The 22,874-nt window shown below is 38.0% G+C and overlaps 4 protein-coding genes across 4 annotated transcripts; 2 read left to right on the forward strand and 2 right to left on the reverse strand.

The window, feature by feature from the left end:
* Nucleotides 1-401: 401 nt before the first annotated feature.
* LOC133851741 (uncharacterized) lies at nt 402-2,368 on the reverse strand. The gene is made up of 3 exons (XM_062288296.1): nt 2,050-2,368; nt 1,459-1,595; nt 402-900 (listed from the first exon to the last, which is right to left on the reverse strand). Exons 1-3 carry the CDS (start codon nt 2,281-2,283, stop codon nt 756-758), a joined length of 516 nt encoding a protein of 171 aa, XP_062144280.1. The 5' UTR covers nt 2,284-2,368; the 3' UTR covers nt 402-755.
* A 2,473-nt stretch (nt 2,369-4,841) lies between these two features.
* LOC133851742 (uncharacterized) lies at nt 4,842-6,605 on the reverse strand. The gene is made up of 2 exons (XM_062288297.1): nt 6,079-6,605; nt 4,842-5,208 (listed from the first exon to the last, which is right to left on the reverse strand). The coding sequence occupies exon 1, from the start codon at nt 6,503-6,505 to the stop codon at nt 6,125-6,127; it is 381 nt and encodes a 126-aa protein (XP_062144281.1). The 5' UTR covers nt 6,506-6,605; the 3' UTR covers nt 4,842-5,208; nt 6,079-6,124.
* Nucleotides 6,606-10,284: 3,679 nt separating this feature from the next.
* On the forward strand, nt 10,285-19,606 carry LOC133851426 (DNA-directed RNA polymerase II subunit RPB1). The gene is made up of 15 exons (XM_062287854.1): nt 10,285-10,568; nt 10,767-11,030; nt 11,614-11,913; nt 12,000-12,158; nt 12,379-12,540; nt 12,621-12,841; nt 12,958-13,099; nt 13,182-13,517; nt 13,619-13,905; nt 14,268-14,526; nt 14,616-17,677; nt 17,895-17,966; nt 18,373-18,423; nt 18,528-18,665; nt 19,215-19,606. The coding sequence occupies exons 1-14, from the start codon at nt 10,485-10,487 to the stop codon at nt 18,628-18,630; spliced, it is 5,502 nt and encodes a 1,833-aa protein (XP_062143838.1). The 5' UTR covers nt 10,285-10,484; the 3' UTR covers nt 18,631-18,665; nt 19,215-19,606.
* A 357-nt stretch (nt 19,607-19,963) lies between these two features.
* Nucleotides 19,964-21,192, forward strand: LOC133852370 (uncharacterized protein At1g76070-like). The gene has a single exon (XM_062289109.1). It carries the CDS (start codon nt 20,357-20,359, stop codon nt 20,939-20,941), a length of 585 nt encoding a protein of 194 aa, XP_062145093.1. The 5' UTR covers nt 19,964-20,356; the 3' UTR covers nt 20,942-21,192.
* The last annotated feature ends 1,682 nt before the right edge of the window (nt 21,193-22,874 follow it).

The raw sequence follows: 22,874 nt of genomic DNA on the forward strand, positions 1-22,874 counted from the left end.
TTACTCCACTTATATTATTTGTATTTTAGTTTATTGATGTGGCATGTCAATTAGTCTTTAGATAATTCCTTCTAGACATAGTGCCACATCATCAGCAAAGTGAAACAAAAATATGGTGTACAATATTTCTTTTGTCATTTACACTTTAAAAATAGGCTTTGTAGTATGCTTTTTGTAAAGAGAAATAAAAATCACATTTTTATTCCACTTTACTGATGTGACATTATTAATTAGCAATTGTAAAAAAAAAATTCAATGACTAATTGGCAGTACCATGTAGCAAAGTATAATAAACATGTGGTATATAATAGATAGAGCCTTTAAAAAGGAAAATATCTTGCACTCTGCAGCTTTACATGCTTTCACAACTAAATCAGGGACTGCTTTTTACAATAATTAAATAACATCCCAATTCAATTCTCTATGATTTGTCTAGAAGCCTACAAGATATGCAAGCATAATTATTGAAAAGTACATAACTGCAACGACCCAAGAAAAGCGCTACTTATACATGTGTTATCACTCTAAAATGATTATTTAAGTTGTAAATGAAACTCTATAGAATTACTTATAAAGCTCCGTCTCACATAATAAGGACCCAATCTGAGACTTAACCCTCACGAGTGCTTTGATAATCTCTCAACATGAGACTGGAGTATTACAATAACTATAAGCAAAACCATACAGTTCACGCACAGCAGACAACGTTTATTCACTCAAAGCAAATACAATCAATTGAAGCAGCTCCAGTGGTCTTAAAACACGCCAAGAGTGGTAGGATATAGGGGAGTTGGCTTATAAGACAAACAATTGGGGATGTAAGAGGAGGTTTTTCTTTTGGGAGGATCCAGGGACTCGATGGCTGGTTGGTTTAAGTAGGCATACTTGCTTTTTGTCCACCTGCAAATGTCAATTTCTACATAAGTAGGGGATCTCTTAAACAATAAACACCAAGTCAGAATTGTATAAAATCTGATTGATTTCTGAAAGGAGGGGGTAAATATTGAAAATAGAATAAAATTTAGTTATCTAGGAAGTCAAAGAATTAGGACAAAGTTTTACTTTAAACTGGGTTGGAGGAAAAAAAAATGTAGGTGATAATTACACGTTCTTTTAAAATGGCATTTGAGAATCACATGCTTTAAAGACAGATGTCGGTTTAATATATTGGATTGAATGAATTTGAAGGAAACTCTGTCCAAAAATTTGTGTCATGACAATGAATTTTCAGCTTGAACATATTTTTCCAATCTGGTCACCATTTTTGTTCAATTGTGGCCTCCACTCTTATTCCCTATTAAAGAAACTTCCTTGACCTCTAAATTAGTCTATAAAAATTTATATTCTTGGAGGTCAGTTCTTCTTGAAAGAATTTCAGATAAGCATGTAATTTGCTGTTTATCAAGTCTAATGGTTATACGACTGAACTATTCACTAGAATTGAGAAAATGAACTAACCAGTCCTTTATTCCCACACGAATTTCATTGTTCTTTTCATCCTTCTTGCTGTCATTGGTAGCAGCCGTGGTGTGGTTCTCCTTAGCATATTCGTCCTCATCCTTCAAGGACTCTTCAAAGCGCTTGTAGTCTTCCTCCTATACACCATACACCTTCAACAAGTTAAGCAACTGTAAGAAATTAAAATGTCTGTGTTGCAGCCTATTGCGATCCATGTACCACGACCATAACAATATCTGCAGGCAGGGTGTCACATGTGAAGCTAGAGGACGGAGATTGGATGCAATTTGCTCACCCCAGACAATCCGAGCAACTAACGAGAGAGAGTTTCGATGAATTCCATTTGTCCAAACAAGTGAGCCCGGCACCTCAAGTTGTCCTTACAGATGAATTCCAATAGGATCTCTCTCAATAGCTGCCCAGATTGGCTCCGAATTGCAGCCAATCTCGATGCAAGCCGAAAAAGAAAGCCTGACAGCAACTTTTTGTATTCTACTGGAATATTACGTACTATGAGTTAAACTGATGTGGATGATCAGACAATGAGTGTTTTATCAGATATCTAAAAATGGGTGTCACATAAGATCTTACTGAAAGATTGCGGGCTCTCATACGAGCTGCAGCCTTGATAGCAGCAAGGAGGTGATCCTCTTCATCAATGCGCTTCTGCCTCCAGAATCTGGCAATCTCTTGGTTTGTCACACTTTCTGTAATGGTCTTCTTAATCCAGAACCTTGGAAGTGGCAGTGGTGGAGGAGGAGGCGGCGGACTCGCCTGAGTTGTTTTTGCACCACCAATTCCAGTTTCCTCCTTTATTTGCTTCATCTTGAGAAACCTTTTGGCCACTCCTTAGTTGCTAATTTTCTCAGTTCCAGCAGTGTAGGGGTCACAAAATAATATGACAAATAAAGTTCAAAGCCATGACAATAAACTTCCAAGACCAACCCCAAGCCACAGAGCTACTAATCCAACCTAACCTTCAATTTTCAAATATGACCGATAGATTGGTTTTTCATGCAAAATCCATTTTCTGTATCCATTAGTGTATATTATATACTATGGTCAACCAAGTAAATACCAGGTAGTTGCATGTAAAGAGCAAAAGACACAGGAATTGACCGGTAGTTGCAGCCTGAAATTCTAACCGACAACTGAGCATATGAATAATCCAGAATGTCAATGGCAGCGACTCCCACCTAAAATAGTAGGCAGAGAAGGTGGAAGAAATTGATGTGCCGAGCATAATCCGAACGTGCTTTTTCTCCAGAAAAATATATTCTGAAGGGTAGGACCTCGACCATACATGGGATGAAAGAGAACAACTTAATTTGGGAAGGTAAATAAGGGAAGTGTCATAGCATGAAAACAATTCTTTGGTCAGTACCCCAAAAAGCCTTAAAAGATAAGGAAAAAGTTTTCCTTAATACTCAGTTGGAAGGAAATTGTTTAAATTTAATCTATTAAATTGACATCTGTTATTAGAACACGTAATTTTTACATGTATTTGTCAATCCTATTAAAAATATATTTGAAATCATATGCTCTAAGGATAAATGTCAATTTAATGAACCGAATTTGAAGAATTTTTTTCCCATCCAATTTAGAGGAAATTTTTATTTTATCAGAAAAAAGTTTCACATTTACATTTCATGGCCTCCCCATCATGGTAACCATTTTAATTGGTTGTTTGAGTGCCCACTTTTTTATTAATTTTTTCCTTCTGAGCTGAGTGCCCACTACTTGAATATCTGATATTACCACGCCACGTATATGAACTTGTGCAATGGAGATTTTAAACAACATCGTAAAATCATAAGCCCCTTGGAATCCCACCAAGCCAGGAACAAAGCCATCCACATTTCACAAATTGAACGCTTCTCTCTGGCTTTTAAAGCCTCAATTCCTCCCTCAAATTTTCAGAGCTAGGTTTAAGTGGCAGGAGAAAGCAGGAATTTAGCAGCCTTTCCCATTAGATGACTTTCTCCACAGATTAATAGCATTCAGTCCCGTAAACATTGCTAGTTACAAAAGTATATAGCCTTAGCGGGAAAAACTATGATCGAGTAGAACCTTGTTGTATTGAATTGTAAACTTCAAAATAGGTCACCGATAGGGATCCGAATTTTCAGCAATTCAAGTAACAAATGTAAGAAAGTTCTATAGCCCACATGTCCGAGCAGAGAAATGACATGCCCAAAACTTGCAAAGACAAATGAACTTTATAAGGACTCTCTCACATTTGCTGCGCCAGACAATAAAATTATTAGTATTCTCTATCCAATTAGAGTAACTACCAGATGCATTTGCTTCAATTGTAGGGCTTGTTTGACAAAGACATGTACAGAACAGAACAGAATAGTGGGTTGTTAATTTTGGAATTAGTAAAAAGTGATGATGTGATATAAAATAAAATAAAAAATAAAAAATAAAAAAAAAATTGTATAGAAAAGTGAAAAAGTTTTGGATTGTAGTAAATTGTTTTATTTGAATAGTAATAAAAAATTATTGATGTGATATAAAAAGTGAAAAAAGTGAGAATGTTTCGATGTTGATTGATATTAAAAAATATGAAATAGCGAAAAAAGAAATACATGAACAGTAACCGCATTACTGTGTACCGTTCCGTCACTTAACAAACAAGGCCGTAGTTTTGTAGAGATTCCACCATCCTTCCATTTGAAAGAAGCATTTGTTTGATCTATTATATAATTGTAAGATGGCCCAAGAAGAACTCAATTGTTTATTACATAACTAGAGAAACAGATCTATTGGGAATTTGGGCGGCTTTTACTGATTTTGAGTAGTATATTGAAGAATTCAGCTTGTTGATTACCAACAGAATAGTGGCCTAGCAAACAAGACTCGTACTTTATAATGCACACTCTAATCACACATGGGTTCTTAATTCATGACAGAAGTATAGGGGAGTACTGCTCAGGGAAGCTTTCAAAAGAAGAGTACTACAAAAGAATAAAACAAAATTGAGGGGGAAAAGAGCATTATAAAAGAGTCACTTAATTTCATCCTCCATCAAAACCAACCAAGACTTGTACTTTATAATGCACACACTAATCACACATGACAGAAGTATAGGGGAGTACTGCTCAGGGAAGCTTTCAAGCTTTTATTTTTGCAAATCCAAATTTATGTCACTAAATTCATATAGACCAAATTGCAAACCTATTCGGGGAAGAAGGCCAAACATGATTCGGCTTTGTTTGTTAACGTGTCTTGGATGGTACTTTTTATTTTTTGTTTCAAAAAGTATTTTGAAGTAACATAAGTGTGAAAACTGTTTTTATATTTTTATGAGTGTTTTGTGTTTAGATTGTATGTTAATGTTGTTGTTTTGAGAAGAGCAAACAAAATGCAGAAAACAAAAATTTTAACAAAAGAAGACGAAAAATACTTTCCTCAGAATCGTAAATCAGGTTTTTCCATTATTTGTTTTTTCTTTTTCTTCAGAAGTAAAAGGGCCCTATTTTCCCATGTATCACCCATTCACTCTCATTTCTCTAAGAACTTTATGCAGTTCCTGTGCAATAGCAGTTCAAATTGGTCAGGGGTAATTTCCACCATTCAACTAAGCACTGCATAGGACCATAGCAATTACTCATTGCCTAAAATTATAACTCCTCATCATACTATGCTCTTTCAGAACCCTAGTAAAATTCTGATCTACAATTCATCCTGCCGAGTCCTTAAAATCCCATTCATCCAACTCCGTGGCAGTCCAATATCAATCATCCTCTGCATTCCACAGCCAAAAAAGAAATCACATTATTCTTCCCAAGGGTTACTCTTGTAACCAATACTGTTGAGTATACACGCGAGAAAGATTAAGTTTTGCATTGAAAACATATTATGAGTGGTGAACATAGTATAGTTAGGCCTGAACCCATTGACCTAAGCTTTTAGGTTGAGTAGTATCAAATATACCATATTATGGTCTCATTGAAAGACTCCATAAGTTGTATCTCCCTAACAAATACTTCCTCTCTCTAATACAAATCATTCATATCCATTCCATTTCCCCCAAGAAACAAGTAGAAGACACAGATCAGCAGCTTAGTCTTCTAAGACTACATTAGTGGACATTTATCACTCTTACAATCTATTGCTACTTGGACTAACCTATTTCACAATGACCAGTTTGATATGCTAGGGGTTTTAGCCAATTAGCTATGCATTCACGCTAGAGATCATCAAAAGCTAGCATTATGACAAAGAAAGTACTATGTCTGATTTTCTGACATATATGAAGATAAAGGCCTAATAATCAACCCATCTTAAAATAAGGGAGCACATCACACAAGAAGGAAGGGGATGTATTAGAAGATTCTAAAATCACATAATACCTACACTACAATGTACAACAAGATGTAAAATTAACAAGTCCCATCAAGTCAGAATGGCAGCCATTGATTCATAAGTATATCCATAGCAAAATAGTAATAAAAATGATCAATAACTTTGCAAAGAAGAACCATTTTATATGACAAAGGTATGAACAACAATGGTGACAAAGCAGAACGTTGCGAAAGCGAACCCTTTGCATCCCAAAGAACACAAAACTGTCAAAAAGAGATGTGACGAATGAAAATATCCAGAAAGCATTACCAAAAAATAGAAAAACCCAATGAAGTCCAAACACTCAGAAAAGCTTTCAGGTTTGCGATGCGATCTGAAGCGCCTTGGTCTTGAACCGATACCTCGGAGCTCGAGGAATAACTTGGCTGGGACCCATGTGGAACTGGCCGGTACTGTTCGTGAGAGGAGGACCATCGTCGTAAACGTACCCAACAAGACACCCACAGCTGCTGCACTTGATCTTGGTCCTCTTCCTCTGGATCCCCCAGTAGTTGACGGTCTCGAAGAAGGGCTTGATCTTGTCCTCCTTCTCGAACCGGAACTTGGAGGAGTCGACCCACGAGAAGGAAAGCGTGCCCTTGTTCCCAGCCTCGAAGTAGAACTCCGGTGGGAAGAGATGGGCCGTACTGAGATTGAGGTCGGTCTGGCACTCCTTACAGCAGTAGATAGAGGCCATGGATGAATTCAGGATTGTTGTTGACGGTCTGAGAGAGTTTCAAAGACGTCTAATTGTTTGCAACGAAGCAAGAATTTTCAAAGACGCGTAACGCGTCGGTGTTGCTATATATAAGACACAGAGTAATCCTCTTATATTCCTTCAAAAAACAAAAAAATAAATAAAAAAATAAAATTAATCATCTTATATTTTTCTTCTAACTCTATTAATTATTATTAAGAGGATGTCACGCCACATGCGGCATGCACAGTATCACGCCACATGGGCATGATACTGTACACGAATTCATTCTTTTTTTCTTTTTCTTTTTTTTTTTTTTAATTTAAAAAATATACATAACTCCTTCGAATTACCACTTCATTGTTAATGTCCCCCTCAAACTACCAATTATGTTAATGTCTCCCCTAAACTACCAAAAACTGTCAATGTCTCCCTAATGATAAAAATACCCTTCACAAAATTATTAAAATAAAATAAAAACTAAAAAAATATTTTAAAATATATAAAATAACAAAAATTTATACAAAAAAAAAAAAAAAACCAGTTTTTTTTTTTGTATAAATTTATTATTTTTGTAAGTTTCAGTTATTTTTTCATTTTTTTTTTTAAAAAAAAATCATTCTTTTTCGTTTTTTTAATTTAATAAAAAACTGGTTTTTCCTTTTTCTTTTTCGTTTGTTTTTTTTTAAAAAAAAAAAATTGTTTTTATATTTTTCAGTTATTTTTTCGTTTGTTTTTTTAAAAAAAAAAAAAAAAAAAACTTTCTTTTTCGTTTTTTTTTCGTTATTTATTTAATTTGTTTTTTAAAAAATAATTTTTTAGTTTTTTTTTTTAGTTTTAGTTTTTGAATTTATAAGGATATTTTTATCTTTTTTAAAAAAATTTAGGGTTATTTTTATCTTTTTGTTGGTATTAGGGAGATATTAACATTTCTTAATAGTTTGAGGGGGCAATTGACACAATTAATAGTTTATGAGTTATATTGACAATTGAGTGGTAGTTTGCCGGGATACGTGTATTTTTTTTTTATTATTATTACTTTCTCTTTCTTTACTTACACTTTCTTCTTCCTCTTTTAATTTTTTTTTTCTCTCTCCAACGATACTCTTCGTTGAAGCTCCATCACTGAACACAACCCTTTATCCTCAGGCCTTTCTGTTTCTGACTTCTTCTTCCCCTTCTTCTTCTTCTTCTTCTTCAATTAACTCTTTTGCTCTGTTATCTCTCTTTGTTCCGACAAAACACCGGCGTCAACATGTGTCCATGTAAGGAAACCACAAACACGACCTCGAACTCTTCCAAAATCATGTTGTCGACAGCTTCTCCAAGATTGAAGTTTTGTGAGATTAATTGTAGCCATGGATCTTGTTAACCAGAGAATTCTAGGTCCGAATTTTCGAAGAAAAAACTCTGATTGGAGGTCGGAGAACACCGTCTCGTGACTGGACGAGTACATGGGGACGTCCTCATGTGAGAATTTCTTGATCATACAAGCGAGATTGGACTCAAAGTCAAAGCTCTTTTGATTCTATTCTATTGTCAATTCCGACTTCGAAATTGTGAAATTTAATATTCAAATTCCAATGCTCTGTTCCCAGTTTGTTCGGCTCCTTCCTCCTCACATTTTCCTTCAATTTCCTTCGTTTCGTAATATCATCTACGAAATGGTGCGCCTTCAACACAATTAAACTCACAAATGCTTTTTTGCATTTCCATTTACACCTACGACTTGGGAGTTTTGAGAGATTGAAGCCATGGGTCTGAATATGCTGCGTTGAATTAGTTTTTTGTTTGGGTGTTGTCTATATGGGTAGAAGGAGATGAAGGGAGCAGTCCCAGTGTTTATCTATTTTGATTACCTATTTTAGATTGATTAAAAATGATTATTTTAATAAAATAGATATAAATTTAGATAATCGGATGGAGGATTGTTTTATTAATGGTTATCTAAACTAGCAAAAAGTGAATTTTGGTTATGTAAAATAGATTGAAATTTAGATCATCCAATGGGATGCTCATAGCACTCCCAATGAATTATTTATTTGCAACTTTAAGTTAGAATAAATAATAAAAGTGTTAAAAATATACTCCATCAGCTTATGTATTTCAACTCTATACTAAATTTTTCTTAATTCCATAAATAGTGCAACTCTACAAATAGAGTTATATTATTCATTTATCTATTTTTTTTTTTTTTTATTCTTTATCTTCACCTTTTTAGCTTTGTTTTTTTCTTTTTTCCCTCCACCACTCCATGTACTTCCTTTTTTTTTTTTCTTCCTTTACAGTGGAGATCTAAGGGAAAGTGTGTAAAGTAGACTAAGTAGTGGAGTTATCAAGCGGGACCCACGTAGAAAAAAAAATATTATAATGAAAAATAATAAAAAATAATATAGAGTTAATAATAGATAATCGGATGTATAGTGCATTTTAAAACCCATTAACTAAATTAGATAAAATAAATTTTGATTAGCTATTTTAAATTGAAAAATACATAAGCCATTGGAAGTGCTCTAAGAGAAACTTGTAAATACTAACAAAGTTTTAGGATAAGATAGACATTATAGCAAATTTATTGTTAGATTGCTAGGAATTAATACAATTAATATCATTAAAAAATAAGACAACTCTTATGGATATGGATGATTGGTTTGAGCATCTCCAGCAGGAGTGTTATTTTAACCGAAAAGTTAAATTTGGTTATTTTTCTCTCTTTTTCTTCTTCCAACAGAGTAGTTATTCTAACTTTTTTCCTAACTTCATGAACAATAAATTATTATATTTTCTCTTTCTCTCACCCTCTCTCCCATTTCGTTCTCTCTCTCTCTCTCTCGCTCGCTCATTTCTCGTCTCCGTCCCTTTCTTTCCAATCCCGCATCTCCCCCACTTCCCCACGGGTTCGACGAAGAAGAAATGAGAAGAATCCAAGAGGAGTACGAGAAAGGTGGGTCGATGGAGGAGAGGCGCCGATTTTTTTTTTCGGCGAGCAGAGGCCCAGATTTCCGGCGAGCAAAGGCATCGATTTTCGGCGAGGAGAAGCACCAATTTCCGTCGAGCAAAGGCGCGCCGATTTTCCTGCGGGTCGTCGTCCAACTGTTGAAAAGCGATTTTCGGCGACTTCTATCGATTTGAAGGGGTTTTTTCTGTGGTTTTTTCCTTAGTTAGCTGATTGAGTGTGTTCCCTGTGGTGGTGTTAGTAATTTCGGTTGTGTGTGTGTTGGGGACATCCGGCCGTGTGTGTGTGTGTGAATCTTTTATTAGATTTTAGACAAACTCATGAGATTTGTGAATTTGGGTTTAATCAATTCTTGACATAATTGGTGTTTGTTGTTGTTTTGGCCGGAAGTTGATTGAGTGTGGAATTCTAGTGAACCCATCGGGGAGGAGGAGTGACCGGAGAGAGAGAGAGAGAAGAAGGAGAGAAAGAAAATAAAACAATAAAAAAATATTAATTAAATTATTTAAAGAAAATGAAGAGTGGAATAGAGATTATTGTTGGAGTGTTTTTAAGATAGCCAGTGATTAAAGTAGAGATTGATACTTTTTGAGTAACTATTTTATCTCCGGCGGCCGGGATGGTTAAAGATGAAGGTGTTTACGTTTGGAGGGCATTCTCGTTATTAGAACAAAGATAAAGGTGTTTATGTCTTTTCGACCGAAAGAAGCGTAAGTGCGCATTCGGCGCACGATAGCCTTGAATTAGGTCAGTGCGCACAAGGCCGTCTTTCCCCTTCTATAAATATGACCCTAGGGCTAATCCTTTCGATCGTTTGGAGGCTCTGAGAGTTTCTCTGAGAGTCTAAGCGTGGCGCAGCCGATCTCTCACCTTCTCTCTCAGTAAAAATACTAAACGAAACATTTCGAAAAAACCGAAAAACAAAGAAACCGAAACGATCAAAAATTTCTGAAACGAAAAAGATTTTGAACTTTTCGAACTCTCCCTCGCCGAGACCTTAGGGTTTTGCGTACTCCGATCGCCATGGATATTCGATTCCCTTACTCTCCAGCGGAGGTCGCCAAAGTCCGCATGGTTCAGTTCGGCATACTCAGCCCCGACGAGATCGTAATCCTCCACTTCTCTTATCGTCTTCCTATTTATCTCATCAAAATTCCTCGGTCCGTGTTTGGTTACCGAGAAATCATGAAAAACAGAAAATGAACTCTTAGCAAAATTCCGATTTCTTTTTCGTTTTTTCGTGAATTTGGGTTTTAGGGTTATTTATTTAGAGTTTGAACGAACGATTGGTGTTTTGGTGTGCAGAGGCAAATGTCCGTGGTGCAGATTGAGCACAGCGAGACGATGGAGAGGGGGAAGCCGAAGATGGGCGGTCTAAGCGACTCTCGGCTTGGCACCATTGATAGGAAGATGAAGTGCGATACTTGCACAGCGAACATGGCCGAGTGCCCGGGCCACTTTGGGCACCTCGAGCTCGCCAAGCCCATGTTTCATATCGGATTTTTGAAGACTGTGCTCAGTATCATGCGCTGTGTTTGCTTTAATTGCTCTAAGATTCTGGCCGACGAGGTACTCTACTCTAAAGCCACTCATGCCCTTAACAAGTTTGGCGTTTACTAGGATTTTGGGCTTTGTGAGTTTTAAGTGTTAGATGCCTGGACCATGACCTGATTGGAATATGATACTGAAATAGGATTAACAAAGCATTTTATTGCGACCAAAGGATTATACTGGAGTAGAATAGCAAAAGAGTTGAGGGTTGTTGGAACAATAGACATTATTATGGTAATGATAGTTAATTTTATTGAACCAAGATGAACCCCAAAATTGGCTTCCTTGGTTGCCTGATTAGTCCAAGCATTGTAAAAGACTCTTCCTTTGGTTACACCTGAGTTGCTTGTCAGGTGAGATATAAGTGTTATAAATTATAATCTTTTAATAATTTTAGTCGCCTGCTCTTTCTCTGATAGAAGGATCCAAAAGGCTGGATGGCACTTTGATATATTGATTCTTGGATAAGGGTTTTTAGTTGCGTTTCATATGGTATCTCTCATCTTATCAGTTTGATTGCTTACGAGAGTTATGACATTAATTCTTCGTGTTCCGGAGATCATTAGCTTCAACACTTTTTACTTGACTTCCCTTCTTGCAGGAAGACCAAAAGTTTAAGCAAGCAATGAAAATAAAGAATCCCAAAAATAGATTAAAAAAGATTTTGGATGCCTGCAAGAACAAAACCAAATGTGAAGGTGGTGATGAACTTGAGGTTCATGGTCAAGATTCTGAAGAACCAGTCAAAAAGAGTCGTGGTGGCTGTGGTGCTCAGCAGCCAAAGCTCACTATCGAAGGCATGAAAATGATTGCAGAGTACAAGGCACAAAGGAAGAAAAATGATGATCAAGAACAGCTTCCTGAACCTGCGGAAAGAAAACAAACACTTACCGCAGAAAGGGTAACTGATTCCACGTGCAAGATATTGCTGCCTTCATTCTAAACTAGTTGTTGCATGGTGCTAACATTCTGTTGAGCATGTTGCAGGTTCTTAGTGTTCTGAAGAGAATAAGTGATGAAGACTGCCAACTGTTGGGCTTGAACCCTAAGTATGCTCGTCCAGACTGGATGATTCTACAAGTACTTCCAATTCCTCCACCTCCTGTTAGACCCTCTGTGATGATGGATACCTCCTCCAGGAGCGAGGCAAGTCTCTTTTGCTGTTTTTTCCTCTCAAGTGTCCTGGACACCTGGGATTTCTTTGTAAATATTAGTTTGTACCAACTTGTTTTGTTTGTGCTAGGTAAGGTGTTATTGATGTATTTATAGTAGCTGTTAGTTTAAGTATCAGAAGAGATAGGGGGGTGGGGTCAATCCTTCTTATAGTGCTGGCTCAATTTTGACTTCATGTTTTTGTCGAGTGCAGGATGATTTGACTCATCAGTTGGCGATGATAATACGGCACAATGAGAATCTGAGGAAACAAGAGAGGAATGGGGCACCTGCACATATCATTTCGGAGTTTGCACAGTTGTTGCAATTCCATGTAGCCACATATTTTGACAATGATTTACCTGGACAGCCGAGGGTATGGCTGCTTAAACATATAGACATGTCTCCTAGACATATGATTCTATGCATCAGCTGATGCGTTTCTTTACCATACAGGCTACCCAAAGATCAGGAAGACCCATTAAATCTATATGTAGTAGGCTTAAGGCAAAGGAAGGTCGGATTAGAGGTAATCTGATGGGGAAACGTGTGGATTTTTCAGCACGAACTGTTATTACTCCAGATCCAAACATTAATATAGATGAATTGGGCGTACCGTGGAGTATTGCTTTAAATCTCACATATCCAGAGACTGTTACTCCGTATAACATAGAAAGGTCTGTAGTCTTTTCCATATTCTTATACTAATGCTCCAATTATCCTTTGCTCTCTATTTTTTCGTCTAGTTGTTAGTGAACGGATTTGCACCCCGTTTTCCATTTTAATGAAACAGGTTGAAGGAGCTTGTTGAATATGGGCCCCATCCTCCACCTGGTAAAACTGGTGCCAAGTATATCATAAGGAATGATGGACAAAGACTAGATCTCCGTTACTTGAAGAAAAGTAGTGATCACCATCTGGAGCTTGGATACAAGGCATTGTCTTCTATAATAAATGGTTTTTAATTAGGTCTCTGCTCTTTATCATCAGTCTCAACTTTCACTCACATGGTTGCAGGTGGAGCGGCATTTGAATGATGGAGACTTTGTACTCTTTAATCGGCAACCTAGTCTGCATAAGATGTCTATTATGGGGCACAGAATCAAGATTATGCCATACTCAACTTTCCGTCTGAATTTATCTGTTACCTCTCCATATAATGCTGATTTTGATGGCGATGAAATGAATATGCATGTTCCTCAGTCGTTTGAAACTAGAGCAGAGGTGTTGGAGCTAATGATGGTGCCTAAATGCATTGTGTCCCCTCAAGCAAATCGTCCTGTTATGGGAATAGTCCAGGATACGCTTTTAGGTTGCCGTAAAATCACCAAGAGGGACACACTTATATCGAAGGTAACTGTGATGGATAAATTAGTCTTATTTCCTCTGGTCGGTTTGATTTTTTCGTTTTCTTATGAACCTTTCAGGAGTCTAATTTGTAATGGTTTCTGCAGGATGTTTTCATGAACATCTTGATGTGGTGGGAGGATTTTGATGGGAAAATTCCTGCTCCGGCAATTTTGAAGCCAGGGCCTTATTGGACTGGAAAACAAGTTTTCAATCTTATTATACCAAAACAGATAAATCTCACACGAACTTCTGCCTGGCACTCGGAGTCAGAAACTGGATTCATAACTCCAGGGGACACTCAAGTGAGAATAGAAAGGGGGGAGCTACTTGCTGGAACTCTTTGCAAGAAGACACTTGGGACATCTTCAGGAAGTCTTATACATGTTATTTGGTAGGCGTTTTAAACATATAGCTATGTGCTCACATTTTTAGATGTAGTATGCTTATTCTGATTTACAGCCAAAATATGACAAGCCATCTTTTTTGATTTAGACACTCCAAAATAGCCAATTTTTTCTTTTGAAGTTGATACCCAATGTGTAACTGTGGGAAATATCACTATTGATAACACTATCGGTTAAACTTATTTCCATCTGTTCTAATGAAACACGATTTCGCACCTGCTGTTGGAAACTTAATGTAAAAAATAAAATCACGGTTAGCATTATTGGTGAATCTTGGCGTTTTTCTCTATAAGTTTTTTTGAAGTTCCTCAATTTATTTTTATTTTTAAATTGGTGTTCATGTGTACAGGGAAGAGGTTGGTCCAGATGCGGCTCGCAAGTTTCTGGGTCATGTGCAGTGGCTGGTTAATTACTGGCTTTTGCAGAATGGTTTTAGCATTGGGATTGGAGATACAATTGCCGATGCAGCAACAATGGAAACAATTAATGAGACTATTTCTAAAGCGAAAAATGAAGTGAAAGACCTTATCAGAAAAGCCCAAGCAAGGGAGCTAGAACCTGAACCTGGACGTACTATGATGGAGTCATTTGAAAACAAAGTGAACCAGGTCCTGAGTCAAATTTATTTTTCTATGCTATTCCCTGTTTTGGCTGCTTTCTGCCAAATGCTAACTGAAATATATCTGCTGTTTTTCAGACGTTGAATAGGGCACGTGATGATGCCGGAAGTAGTGCCCAGAAGAGTTTATCTGAGAGTAACAATCTCAAGGCTATGGTTACTGCAGGATCCAAAGGTAGTTTCATCAACATATCGCAGATGACTGCTTGTGTGGGGCAGCAGAATGTTGAGGGTAAGCGAATCCCATATGGGTTCATAGACAGGACTTTGCCCCATTTTACCAAAGATGATTATGGACCAGAAAGTCGTGGATTTGTGGAGAACTCATATCTACGTGGACTGACCCCACAAGAGTTCTTTTTTCATGCCATGGGTGGTAGGGAAGGTCTTATTGATACTGCAGTGAAGACTTCTGAAACGGGGTACATCCAAAGGCGACTTGTGAAGGCTATGGAAGATATTATGGTCAAATATGATGGGACTGTACGCAATTCTTTGGGTGATGTTATCCAATTTCTATATGGGGAAGACGGTATGGATGCTGTCTGGATAGAATCACAGAGGCTGGATTCTTTGAAAATGAAAAAATCAGAATTTGATAGGGTTTTCAGTTATGAGTTTGATGATGAACACTGGAACCCTGATTACATGATGCAAGAACACATTGAAGACTTGAAAACCATCAGAGAGTTTCGCAACGTGTTTGATGCTGAAGTTCAAAAGCTTGAAGCTGACAGGTACCAACTGGGAACAGAGATTGCCACGACGGGTGATAATTCCTGGCCATTACCTGTCAACCTTAAGAGGCTCATATGGAATGCGCAAAAGATCTTTAAGATTGACCCTCGAAGGCATTCTGATATGCATCCAATGGAAATTGTGGAAGCTGTTGATAAGCTCCAGGAGAGGCTGAAGGTTGTACCGGGTGACGATTTGTTGAGTGTTGAAGCTCAGAAGAATGCTACCCTCTTCTTTAGTATTTTGCTTCGTAGCACTTTTGCCAGTAAGAGGGTATTGGAGGAGTACAAGCTTACTCGTGAAGCATTTGAGTGGGTTATTGGTGAAATAGAATCGCGCTTCCTGCAGTCACTTGTAGCACCGGGGGAAATGATCGGTTGTGTTGCCGCTCAGTCTATCGGTGAGCCTGCAACACAGATGACCCTAAATACCTTTCACTATGCCGGTGTCAGTGCAAAGAATGTCACCCTTGGTGTTCCCAGGTTGAGGGAAATCATTAATGTAGCTAAGAGGATCAAAACACCTTCTCTCTCTGTGTACCTGAAGCCTGAAGTTGGTAAAACTAAGGAGAGGGCAAAGAATGTTCAGTGTGCTTTGGAATACACTACTCTTCGGAGTGTAACTCAAGCTACAGAGGTATGGTATGATCCGGATCCCATGAGCACAATAATTGAAGAGGATGTTGATTTTGTCAGATCCTATTATGAAATGCCAGATGAAGAGGTTGCGCCTGAAAAAATCTCTCCTTGGTTGCTTCGCATAGAGTTGAATCGAGAAATGATGGTGGACAAGAAGTTAAGCATGGCTGACATTGCTGAGAAGATCAACCTTGAATTTGATGATGATTTGACTTGTATTTTCAATGACGACAATGCTGAAAAACTGATCCTTCGAATCCGTATCATGAATGATGAAGCTCCGAAGGGGGAACTGCAGGATGAATCTGCTGAAGATGACGTTTTCCTGAAGAAGATCGAGAGTAACATGTTGACAGAAATGGCTCTTCGAGGTATCCCAGATATCAACAAGGTGTTCATCAAACAATGTAAGATAAACAAGTTTGATGAGAATGAAGGATTTAAGCCAGAACAAGAGTGGATGTTGGATACAGAAGGTGTCAATCTATTGGCTGTTATTTGTCATGAAGACGTAGATGCAAGGAGGACCACAAGCAATCACTTAATTGAAGTAATTGAAGTTCTTGGAATTGAGGCAGTTCGTCGGTCCCTGCTGGATGAGTTGCGGGTTGTCATATCTTTTGATGGATCTTATGTGAATTACCGCCATCTAGCTATCCTGTGCGATACCATGACCTATCGTGGTCATTTAATGGCCATCACCCGTCATGGCATCAATCGAAATGATACTGGGCCGATGATGAGATGCTCGTTTGAAGAAACAGTGGACATTCTTCTTGATGCTGCAGTATATGCTGAAACAGATCACTTGAGGGGCGTTACCGAAAACATAATGTTAGGTCAGCTTGCACCAATTGGCACAGGAGACTGTGCCTTGTATCTCAATGATGAGATGTTGAAGAATGCTATTGAACTCCAACTGCCTAGTTATATGGATGGTCTGGATTTTGGCATGACACCTTCCCGATCTCCAGTTTCAGGAACTCCATATCATGAGGGCTTGATGTCCCCAAATTATTTGCTGAGCCCAAATCTCCGGCTGTCACCCATTACAGATGCTCAGTTTTCTCCTTATGTCGGTGGAATGGCTTTTTCTCCTACGTCATCACCGGGCTACAGTCCATCATCTCCGGGCTACAGTCCGTCATCCCCGGGGTACAGCCCCACCTCCCCGGGGTACAGCCCCACCTCCCCGGGATACAGTCCCACCTCCCCTGGTTATAGCCCAACATCCCCAACATATAGCCCTAGTTCTCCTGGCTATAGCCCAACCAGTCCTGCCTATTCTCCTACGAGTCCATCTTACTCGCCTACCTCTCCCAGCTACAGCCCAACCTCTCCCAGCTACAGTCCAACCTCTCCCAGCTACAGCCCAACCTCTCCTACTTACAGCCCTACCTCTCCCAGTTACAGCCCCACTTCGCCGGCATACAGCCCCACTTCGCCGGCATACAGCCCCACTTCACCGGCATACAGCCCCACTTCCCCATCTTACAGTCCCACGTCGCCTTCGTACAGTCCCACATCTCCTTCATACAGCCCAACCTCACCCTCGTACAGCCCCACATCTCCCTCGTACAGCCCTACCTCACCAGCCTATAGCCCCACGTCTCCAGGGTATAGTCCAACCTCACCTAGTTATAGTCCGACATCTCCATCCTACAATCCACAGTCAGCAAAGTACAGCCCTTCACTGGCGTACTCCCCATCGAGTCCAAGATTGTCACCATCGAGTCCATATAGTCCTACATCTCCTAATTATAGGTAAGCCATTTTGCAAAATGTCCTATTGCTGATCATTTTGGTGATACAAATGTGTGATTGTAGTCATTTTTACATTTCCAAATTACATTTTCAGCTGAATTGTTCCATCTCTGTCTTGGCCAGTGGTGTGAATATTTTTTTTCCTTGCTTTTCCATTACTACGGTGATCTATCTTCAGGCTGTATGATATGCTTGAACTTTTCATTTTCTGTTGCAGTCCAACGTCACCATCATATTCACCGACATCCCCATCTTATTCTCCATCTAGCCCAACATACAGCCCCAGTAGGTAAGTTTACTATTTTGTCAGCAGCATGTTCTTGGTCTTCATATTACCTCTATTCCAGCACTATTTGTAGCATGGTTTCTGTTTTTTAACTTTCTGATTATCTGCCTCAGTTTTTAAATAGTTGGCTTGCTTGTTTAATGGTCTATATATATATAACGGACTGGTGTGTGAAGGGGGTTTAGATCAGCCTGTGACTATCAGGGGTTGCACTGCATGTTTTGTCCAGATAAAATGTCTTAGGCGTTGTGATCCTGGTCAACTGAAAATATCCAACTACCTCCCCCCCTCCCCTTCTCTTTCTCCTTGCAAATGCTATGTATTGTGGTTTGTGAGAGAATTGACATATACTGCTTTGATTGAGTGTTAAAAATGTTTTGAATGATGTTTTCATTTTTTTCCCATTTAGTCCATACAATTCTGGAGTGAGCCCTGACAGTCCAAGTTCTCCAACGTACAGGTAAGCTGAGAAACAATCCTAGTTCTTGAAATAGCTCTTTCAAGCTTCTTATTGACCTAATGGGCGCCAATATGCTTCTTACATCACTGTTTACTCTCGTGCAGCCCAAGTGCAGGGTACTCACCAAGCCAACCTGGGTACTCTCCATCATCTACCAGCCAGTATACTCCACAAACGAGTGACAAAGATGACAAGAGCACTCGTTAAGTCATTATTGATAAATAGACTGAATGAAAGCTAAGGTCAAATTCTTCTTCAAGCTCTCATCTCAATGATTGTTAAGAAAGAAATTGCTCTTTATCTGTAGGGATGAAATTCTCATGTTTATCTTTCCACTTGACTGTTCTTTAAGGAGGATTTAGACCAGTATTGTCTACTCTCTTCTGGCTGGAGTTAGACAAGGAGGTGGTCATTTTATACTTGCTTTGGATTGTTCTTTGGGCTTTGCCTTATTTACGTTTCTGTGCCACTTCAGGTCTATTCCAGCAAGTTTTTGGGAATGGTTTTTGATATATGAAACTTCCTTGTACATACTGCTTGTCTAGTTGTGACACGAAGCTTCCATCTTCTTTGTCCTTGCATTTAACAAATTGGAATCTCAGCTGGATAGAAGAGTAGTTTATTGACATGGCTTTTGTTTTTGTTTGGGATGGGGGTTCTTTACTCCCTGGATAGAGAATGGGTATTTCGTTTTAACGTGAAAAATGCTAGACCCACAACTTTTGACACATTTCAGCTTGTGATTGGAGTGGATACAAGGCTGACTTGTGGCTTCACTTGTCCATTTGCAGTTGATATGCAGATGTTTAAACATGGGACTGCCGCAGACGTGGACTCAACCACGAAAGGGTGGAGAGATGTGCAAATTAATAACTTGGCCGGATATGTCAGCTTGTATTGTAGTAGTACCTCTTGATGTATCATTATTATTCATCAAAAAAAAAAAAAAAAAGTTACCTCTTGATGTATCATCCACTGCATGGTGTTCTGTTGGGGTAATATTTGTGGACTTAAATGGAGTAGTTTGCGAGTTGGGGCTCACCTTTATAGTGCAAATGGTTCATTAGATGTGGGTAGAATGCATTTGATCAGTGTATTTTATTGTTTCTTTCAATGTTCAACTGCAAATATATAAGCTGAATTTTCTAAAGCAGAGATAATCATGGAATGTCTTGTTGAGTCACATGTCAGTGTTTACAATTCTTGTTACCGTTCTAGTTTTCCATTCTTGGGTTTATTTCTACGTACCAAACGCGACCTAAGATTTTATTGGACCGGCCTTCAGGCCATTTTCAAATCCCCCCCTACAACCCTTTTGATTTCCATTTGTATTAGGCTACAGCGCTCTGTAACCTTTTGATTATTCATGAAATTTTCCCCATTAAAGAAATGAAAGATCGATTCTTATAAATTTCCGTTCACTTAGATCCTTCTTCTAACTAATTTCCAAAAATGCACTAAAGGAAAATTATTCAATCCACCGCATCTTTGATGAATATTCAGATTTGATTTGGTCTCCATCGACAAAGACAAAGACGAACGAAGGAAGTATAAAAATAACAGCAAGACACACACTACTATCAACCGGGTACGACCTGCAAAATCACTTCCACCAGTACGTATTATAGGCGCTAATGCGCTATTGCCGTCTGCACTGATCGAGGCAGTATTAAATTCTGGCCGGCACTACGTTGCGTCACCAATATCACTTCCACCATTTCAACCTCTTTATCCATCCATGTCTCTCCTCACGCATCCACTTACGACCGTGTCAAAATCTCATGCCGTCGGCTCCTAAAGCTTCAGTTTTCTCTCTTTCTTTTTTATTTTTATTTTATATATATATATATAACGGTACTGCGCTAGAAGATTCAAATAGAGAAGAGTGTAAGATTTTTAAGAACAACTCCTTTATTGGGACGCTTTTATCTCAATGGAGAAACCATCAAAGCTGAGAAGCAAGTTGTTAAGGTTTCTAATACCACATGCCGCATCAGCAGTAACATTCCAAAGTCCACCTCTTAGCCCTGGAGAAGCGGTTGCTGCGCCGAGAGGATCCTCCAGTCCATCCATATCAATAATCCCTCCGGAGGTTCGAAGAAAGAAGAAGACGGCAAGTTTTGACGCACGGGAGCCCACCTCGCCAAAAGTCTCGTGCATGGGCCATGTCAAGAGCACGAAGAAGATCAAAAGAAAGCCTAAGCGGGTTTCAGTTTCACTCCCACCAAAACCACACGCAACCGTGCGAGTTTCTTTTCCCAAAGAGGTTGAGGAAAAGAAGGAAAAAGAGATTGTTAAGATTGGTTTTAAAGGACCAAAACAAGGTCATGGGATGCCTGATGTTTTTTTCTATCATGAGAAGAAGAAGCAAACAGTTCCGGAACCAGTGCCTTCTTTGGGTCAGATAAAGCAGTTTTCAAGTGCACGCGCCGGGGCCTTGTCCGACTTTGATTGGAGGACTTCTGGTGCAGTGGCAGTGCCCGATTGCCAAGATGGCTATACCTCAGGTCCGAAATGAGAACCCAATTTATCATACTCATTTTATATCGGTTGATGTATCATTTTTTAAGTAGTCTTTATGTCAGACACTTGAAATATATCACGTTAATTGGTGTAAAATGTGTAATAATTGAATGTGAAAAATAGTATTACTTCCTAATGAAAGATAGGAAGCGCAGAGAAGATGAGAATGTGAATGTACAATATTTTCACCGAGTGGGTGATTGTAGTTTTGGAGCTATAATTTTATTACTGCAAATTCTTTACAAATTGGCATGATAGTGCACGAAACACTTACTATATCAACACTAAATAATAAAAATTTGGTTGTGACTGACGAGACAATGCCGTGATAATTTGTAAGTCTACATAATAATTATTACATCAATTACAAAACAATTAAATATGATTATACTTAACGTGACAATGCAACGTGGACTACCACATCATTTTATAAGAGATATAGCATCTCCAACATAAAACTTTGGTTTGCCCTTCGTTTCATTTTTTTTTTTTCACTCTTCTGAACCAAACAGATTTGATCAAATTTTTTAAAAAAAAAATAAAAAAGAAAAAATTGTAACATCTCAATCCAACATTAGAAAGGTGAATAGCTTGGTAGAAAGGTAAATAGCTTGGTAATCATAAATGCTAAGTTTCATATTAATTTTGTATTAGACGAGAATCAACTTTATAAAGACAATTATAACTTGACTAATTATTTAACATATAATGTGATATGATGCGATCCGGACGGGATGCGCATCTGAGAAGGTACAGCTCTTAGGTTTTAACCAGAGTCATTAGACAAGAAACCTAATATATATATATATATATATATATATATATATATATATAGAAGGTACAATATTTATGATGATATTGACGTATCAACTAATCGATGCTAAAATACGAGTAACGTGTTCTCCACAAATTTGGTATGTAGGATCTAAAAGAATGATTGGTCCAAGGATATATAGCAAATGATACTCTTTCACAGCATTTGCTCCTGCAACTGGACGTTATATAGGCTTCGGGTGCATTGTTCACATTAACGATCAGAAAATCTTACAACATTTTAATTTTTTAATTTTTAATTTTTAAATATTAGTTGAAAAAAAATAAGGAAAAAGGATGAAATGGCAACATAAAACAAATATATATAGCCACTGGGTATGTGGCAGAAAACTGAGAGATTTATTGGTTAAGAAAAAGGGATTTGATTCATACACAACACCATCATAACAACAATACAACAACCCCTCACATGAGGGTGGGCCCCAGTGTGTAGGGTCCACCCTCATGTGAGGGGTTATTGTGTTGGTGTTATAAATTTAACATTTTCTTAAGGAAAATGATAAAACCACAACCCCATCACAACTCCTTCACAACCCCCACTTACAATAGTGTGGAGCCCATGTGTGTGGGCTCCACACCATTGTGAGTGGGGTTGTGAGGGAGTTATGTAAAGGAGTTGTGAGCCAATCATGTTCCGTTGGTTAAAATACAGAAAATAATAAGAAAAATAAAAGGATAAATGGGCCGTTTTGTGAGATCAACCTTTAAATGTTTCAAAAACTGAAAAAAGTAATGGATGTTTTCTTTGATGATTAGCTATACGGCATATACATTCTTTGATGATTAGCTTATTGTTATTACATAATAATTCTTAAAAGATAAATATTTGATTTTTTTTTTTTTTTCTCTTGGATATTTTTTTGTTCATTTCCATATAAAAAATGTGTAAATTCATCACATGGGTCTTACAGATTCAATAATATTATTTGCAAAAAAGATGTGTAAGAGAATAACACAAAACACAACTCTTTCTAAAAATATAGAGATTGCAATAATATGCAATTAATTAATATGATTATCGGAGAATGTTAAGAAAATATTTGCCATTATTTTTGTTTTATATTCTCAAAACAAATACATTAACAAATGGTGAT

This window comes from Alnus glutinosa, chromosome 12 (genome assembly GCF_958979055.1).
Source record: "Alnus glutinosa chromosome 12, dhAlnGlut1.1, whole genome shotgun sequence".
NCBI lineage: Eukaryota > Viridiplantae > Streptophyta > Magnoliopsida > Fagales > Betulaceae > Alnus > Alnus glutinosa.